General features: G+C 51.0%; 1 protein-coding gene across 1 annotated transcript in view; it reads right to left on the reverse strand.

The window, feature by feature from the left end:
- Window positions 1–304: 304 nt before the first annotated feature.
- KCTD16 (potassium channel tetramerization domain containing 16) overlaps window positions 305–6,880 on the reverse strand; it is a 76,793-nt gene continuing 70,217 nt past the window's right edge. The window contains exon 2 of the mRNA XM_009331381.1: window positions 305–756. Coding sequence (XP_009329656.1) covers window positions 305–756 — 452 coding nt within the window. The remainder of the gene's footprint in view (window positions 757–6,880) is intronic.

Below are 6,880 nucleotides of genomic sequence, written 5' to 3' on the forward strand. Positions count from 1 at the left end.
AGCAGCACCCGCACGCGAGCATCTCTTGTGGTCAGTATGGTTGTGCCCTTAAGGTATTCAGCTTGTGTAAGACTCAGAGTTTACAAACAAAAGCGTTTGTCATTGTGCTTCCACGACTGGAAAAATATCATTACCCTATGACTATAAATGTTAAGGTGAAATAGGCAAATTAGGCAGTACTATAGAGATGGATTTTTTTTTTTTTTAGGTGACCTAACAAATAATTATTATTGGGAATTATTTTTGTATCACTTAGAATCTTGCTCTAACGGTAATAAGGTCGTGTGTTTTCCCCACCCTGAGCCTATAGGTGGTACTTCCGCAGCAGTTCGGATTGCCAGGGATGTTTCCTTTCTGGAAACCTGTCTGGGATTTTGATTTTGAGGAAATCCTGGATACATTTTTCTAGCTCCTCCTCAATAGAGAGCTTCTCCTTCACTGCTTTTTTCTTGCTGGAGTTGGACTCCCGGGAGCCGGAGGTGAGAGTCCGGAGCAGGTCGCTCTTCCTCCGGATCTCGGACTGTTGCAGCAGCTGCACCGGCCCCTTCTTGGCCGGCCGGTCCAGAGTCTGTATGTTGGGCTGGCGGGTGACGGGGCCGCAGATGACGGTCTCCTGGGGGGAGCTGGCCTCCGACTGGCTGTCGCAGCTCGACGTCGACAGCTCATTGCACGACGTGCCGCTCTCTCCCTCCTTGTCGCCTTTGCCGTTCTTGCAGCAGCAGTCGCAGTGGGACGAGGACCACCGGGAGGGCTCACCTGCAAGAGGAACAGAGAGCACCCCGGGGTTACCGACAGCTCTGAACCCCCCGCCCGCACCCAGGAACAGGCTGCTCACCCACCGCCGGGCTCGCTGCTGCCTGCCGAGACCCGCGGGAGTGGGGAGGGACGCAGCCAGCCGGCGCGGCAGGAAACCTCTCGGGGAGCTTTCCTGAATGTCACCACAAACTGTCAGCAAAACCTCCACCCGGTCTCAGGTGGGAGCCGGTTTCCATTAACATTGCAGCTCCTTCATCCGCTCCGCTTGCACATGTTGCTCAGGTCCCCTGCGGGTCCCCTGAGACATCCAACACATGTCTGAAAGTTTTCTGAGATCCTCAGTGAGAAACAGTCACGCGAAGATCCAGTCAGGTGTCTAACCAGAGCGAGCAACCATCGCTTCAGGAACCCTAATTGTTTTTCAGTCTTGTAATGATTTGCTACTACCTCCACCCACCAACCCAAGGCCAAGCCCTGAGCAGATCACACAGGGCTTTTTCTCCCTTAAGAGAAAATCCTGATGAAGTCCACAGAAATTTTGCCTGAGGAAAGACAGAGAAAAAACAGAATAAGGACTTCAGATTTTGTCATTCCCGACCCATTCCTCCAAGTTTTACCTGTATGTGGGGTTCCTTTGAAGCCAATAAACTCATAGGTGTGAATACAGGTTACAGGGCCAAGGCCAAGGTTACTAGTTCAGAACAGACAAACAAATGATGAATTTTTAGCTGCCAGAGGAAGGCAGCACCCAGGAGGCAGGACATGGCAAAGCCTGCTGCCCCTTCGCACCCCAGCTACCATCTCCACAAAACGCGATGGGTCCAACAACTGGTGTTGGCACTGATCTTCCCTGGGTTTGCGTTTAATAAAGACAAGTCTGGACAGGAGGGAATAAAACTTGCTCACGTAGGAAGGGTCTGTCTGTGCTGGTGTGCGAAGAAGTCAAGGCTGTACCCGAGGTGGCTGCAGGGACCGACAGGTCTCACCTGGGAACACCAGGCTGCTTAAATCCCATTGAACCTTTCTAGCCTAAGTCATCTTTCTGCCTTTAAAAGGACAGTATAAAATATGCTGTTAAATCCAACCTGTCTCATTTTTTCCCTGTTTGCTACGTTCATGATAAAACCAAAGACCCATGGATTCTGCAATGATCTTTGCACAATTACACACAACTGCAGAGTCCTACCGCTCATTAGCAGCTGCATGTAACGAACCAGCGCAGGTAAACGCCCTGCCACGGGCTCTGCCCCAGAACAGACCAGCATAAGCAACATGGCACGGGCTGGTGGCTCTCCCACATGGCCGAGGTGAAATTTCGGCCCCTCTGCAGGGGAAGGCACCACCACCGCTCCATGGAGGCTTCACGGCTGCTCCACGGCATTTCCCTGCAGCCTCACGGCAAGCTGGCTCACAGCGAACACCCCGCAGGGAGAAACACACCGGTGCCAGGCTGGGAGCCACCCCGCCGGTGGGATTGCCAGCAGACAGGTTATACCAGACTCGCTCCCTTCGTCTCCTCCCAGCACACAGGTGCTGCCATGTGGTGTGGTCCCATCGGAGGGAGCAGCACTACGCGGGATCATTGCTGGCACTGCAGAGTGAGGTGCTACGGCAAAGGAACCGTGAGAAGGGAGTGGCAGAGGAATGTGTGCAAAAAGCAAAACACACAGATCCTGGGTACAGGCAGCTGGCACTGATCTTTTTCCAGACCTTACAGGTAAAATCCTGGCAGGATTTTACAGTGTCTCGGGTTTTGGTCTAGTCCCCAGCACGCAGCGAGCAAGGTGGGGGGCTGCGGGAGGCACGCTAGCACAGGGAGCCTGGGGAGCCAGCATCTCTGCGTGACACCACCATGGGACGCGCAGGCACACGGCCCTGGAAGTCACACGTTTTCCCAACGGCATGAAACAAAACAAGACAAGATGGTTCTCATGTTTAGACAGAACATTCAGACAATACCGCTCTGCTCCCACTGCTCAGAAAAATGTTCGTTATTATTCCAGTCTGTAATCATCACCGTCTTTATACTTTCATTGGCTTAAATATGACTATTTGTTCTTTTTTAGAGTAAGAAAAACAGTATTCAGGTGACCATTGGCTACTTATGTCAATAAACATCTCTCCCACAACAAAAAGGATATATACAGCCTGCTATAAAATTCAGAACTGGATATCAGAAGGTGCCTGGCTTCCCCAGCCTCCAGGGAATAGCGTTCGGGAAATTGCCTTTTCCATTACTGACAGCTATAGCACCCCTAATTTCTCCAGACATCTTTTCTTTTCTGAGGCTCAATAGCACAGCCAGCTTTGGCTGAAAGATGGTGCAGCCAGAGCCACCAGCCTCCATCCTGGTGAGCATCGCAACCCGCATCCCCCCTGCCCACCCAGACTCTGACCCCTGCGGACATCTCACGTCACTTCAGAGGTAGCCTCCCCATGCATGAGGGCTTGGTCATGCACAAAACAGAGGCTTTTGGGAAACATGGTCCTTCATTTGCATAACCCATCGGTGATGGGAACCCCTGAATAGCACTTAATTTATCTCCCGATTCACGTAGTGCATGGCTTGATTTTTTCTTTTTCAGCTGGAGACCTGCCCAAACGCAGTAATCCGTGACAGAGGGGAAGAGCTGGCATTGATAACAACTGTTCCCTGACCAAACCACTCCAATAATCATGGATTTAAATGCCATTTGGAAGCACCCATCTTCCCACTAAAATGTAATTATCATTTCCAACTCATGCAAATTGGTAACATTATCCAGATCAAGAAAAGCATAATTCAGCTTAGCAACTTTGGACCAGCAATACAGCCCCTGGTCTCACCCATGAGAAGGAACCAGGGGCCCCGTGGCCAGAATCGGACCCCGGCGCTTGTGGCATTTCTTACAGTGGTGCGAGGGGCAGGGGAGGGGAAAGGGAACAGTCGGGTCAGAGCTGCAGCATCGGCCCAGTGGCTTTTGCAGCAGTGACAGGCAATGCGCGGTGCTGGGATCGTGGTCGTGCCGGCAGCTCCCGCACGGCTGCGGGGAGGGCGGCAAAGGGGGGGCGAGGCTGATGGGGAATCTCTTCCTCACACCAAGGTCCAAGGTGACCATTTGCTGCCACCGCTCCAGAAACAGGTCCCCATCAAAAAAATGGGGCAAAAAAAGAAAAAGAAAAAAAAAATGTTGCTGCCAATTCCAAACCCCCAAGCCTTGGGAGCAGACCCTGGAGGAAGGGGGCTTGCACGCCCATGGCAGCAAAATGTTAAAAAGCTACACCGCTGATAGTCACTGCCCTGCTCTCCCATTCCTCCGTCTGTTTCCCAACTGTGAACACAAAGCATATAATTTACAGAAACAGGTGGAAAAACAAAAGTCAGGAAGCCCCTCCTCATCTCTTCCTTCCTCTTCCTTGTCAATGATGGAGTTTTTCAGTCTGTGAGCTGTGTGGCTGAATTTAATTTACAGACTTGCTTCAAGACCTGTTCTGTGTCTTGTCTGAAAAAAGTCTTGGCTAAATTGAAATTTTTTATAATTTGCTCGGCTTTGACAAAGGCATTACATATTGAGCCTTTGTAAAACTCTGATCACACGTGCTTCTGAAAAACACATCCAGGAGCTGTGTTGATTTGCAGCTCCTTATTGCAGTTGACGTTACGGCTTGGTGAGGGTTTTCCTGCGTTGCAGCTACTGAGTGCTTCCTGCGAGGAACTGCTCCAGAGCCTCTGCCCTTCCTAAACACAGAACCATTTATTCCAGCAAGCAACTGCCAGCGCTTGAAAGGCAAAAATTAATCAGGTGGAAGGGAATGGGTTAGGGTGTTTCTGGCCAGCCCTATGGAAACAGAGATGCTGGCAGGGTACTGCATCCCTGTCACAGCTCTCCTGGCCAGCGGGAGGGCAGCTCCTGCTCTCCTTTTCAGTGTTTGCTCTGCATTCGCCTGTAATTACTTTTTCTCTTCTCACCTGCAAAGTCAGTCATTTTCCCCCTGCTGCTTGCGTGCATTTAAGGACAACAGTGAATCCTAACAGAGGAAATAATACATTCGACAAGCACCACTGCTGCCACCAGCTCTTTAATGGTGTGTTTTCCTCCATCTGGATGCCAGGCTCCCTCCCCGTCATGGCCCTGGAGGACAGCGGGGCCGAGCTCCCGGCGGGCAGCGCTGGGGATGCTCACCTGCTCCCACACCGGGATGATGCGCTCTCACTGCCTTTGCTGCTTCCCCACCCCACGCTGAACTGAATGAAGTCTGAAAAATGGTGAAAAATTCGTCAAGAGGGAAAAGATCGCTGCTCAGGTCAGTTCCCATTAGTGTGCCGTGCAACCTCCTCCTACATCCTACCGCTCGCTTTGAGTGCAGCAGTTTTTGATGCCTCCCTAACAGTTTCTAAGCAAGCTCACAGGGATATTCAGCTAAAGCCCATCAACATCCCATTGCAGTGGGACAGCCCATGAAACCCAAACCAAAGGGCTGCGCTCACCCGGACACGGAACAAACTCCAACAGGTGCCTGAAGTGCCCAAACAGCCCCGGCACCAAACATCAGATACCAAATATCAGACACCAAATATCAGACCACTGCCGCAGCCCAGGACATATTGCTACGATCACCTAATGAAACTTTGCAAACCTGAGCTAATGTTCGGCACACACTTAGGTCACAGACACCTCCTCACAGATGTAACTTCATAGCTGTGGGGAAGAAGACGGGGTCCAGCCACCCGTGCCCCCGCCGGAGGGGTCAGACCCTGCTCGGGGATGGCTGCGTGGGCAGGGGCATCCACCAGCTGCCACGAGGCACATCTAGAGCATATACTTCATTACCACAAAACAAGCCTTTTATAAGTTAATTAAGACCTAATAGATGCTATTTTCACTTAATGAATATTCACCAACGATGGGCATACCGTGGGTGAGCCGGGAGGCAGAAATTCATTTATTCATGAGGCAGAACAGCAAAACCAGGTGAGATCCGGGTGCTGGAAACAGCCGTGGGGTTTGGAGAGGTTCCCCGGGCAGAGACCTCCCGCTGGCACCAGTGTTCAGTGAGCTGGGCTGGGCTGGCTCACTGGGAGTGGGGCTCGGCAGGAGGGCTGGTGTCCAGCAGCGGATGCTCTGGGTATGCAAAGCATGTCTGCAGCAGATGCAGGCAGAGATCTCCAAACGCCCCGGGGGAAAAGTAAGAGCCTGGCTGAGCAGCTGCCGCAGCAGCAGGGAGAGCTAAAACCAGCGAGCTCCTTTTTGCAACCTGAACAACTGCTCCACTCTGCAGAAAAAGAGGGGGCAAAGGTGAACAAATGTCTTTTTGATAAATACATTTTTGACACCTTTAAATGGCGGGGAAGTCTGTATGCACAGTTAAACACGCTCTCAGAAGCCGTCCAGCCAGTCTGGCTTCCAGCCTTGCCAACAGCCCTGCCCTTGCTGGCCTCAGCCCGGCATCACGCAGCCAGAACCCCGGTGGGGGGGTATATGGGCAGTGGGAATCGCCAGACGGGTACTCTTACTTTTAGCTACAAAATGGGGAGAGCTTAAGTTTTATGCTGAAAAGACCTTGATATAATCATTACAAGAACAACATATCAGGCTAGCCAGAGCAGTCCATTAAGAAAATCGAAAGAGAGGGGGAAAGCTATGGAGAAAATTGAATTGCCCTTTAGCGTTTAATGAAGTAGGGGAAAAAAATAATTTTCATTAGGCTATCTTCAGATACCAGAGGAAGAAAAAAATGAATGTTTCCAGTATTAAGCAATAATACATGAAAAATACATCTGTGCCAACAAGGATCAAAGTAATTACCATGCTAGGAAGTTGGCTCTGTTAGTTAAAACAGTACTGTAAAATTATCTGATCTCAAGTCCAACAAGCGGAGCTCCACTTTGTTGCACGTGCACAATGAAAAGTGCGGGCATAGCTGTCTAATTTACTGCTTTGCAAACTCCCTTTGCCTAAGTCTGACTCAGTCAGGCACGGGCTGTGAAAACCTCTGCTCCCGCGCTTCGACAAACAGCTCCAGACATCATCGCAGTGAAATGGCTTCTGTCACCTTCTCAGGAGCCAGAGGATGCCAGGGTGTTCCAGAGGCAGACTTGCCAAAACACTTTTAATAGCCTGAATCTAAAACCAGCTATCAGTCA

Source organism: Pygoscelis adeliae, unplaced genomic scaffold, assembly GCF_000699105.1.
Source record: "Pygoscelis adeliae isolate BGI_AS28 unplaced genomic scaffold, ASM69910v1 Scaffold108, whole genome shotgun sequence".
Classification (NCBI taxonomy): Eukaryota; Metazoa; Chordata; class Aves; order Sphenisciformes; family Spheniscidae; genus Pygoscelis; species Pygoscelis adeliae.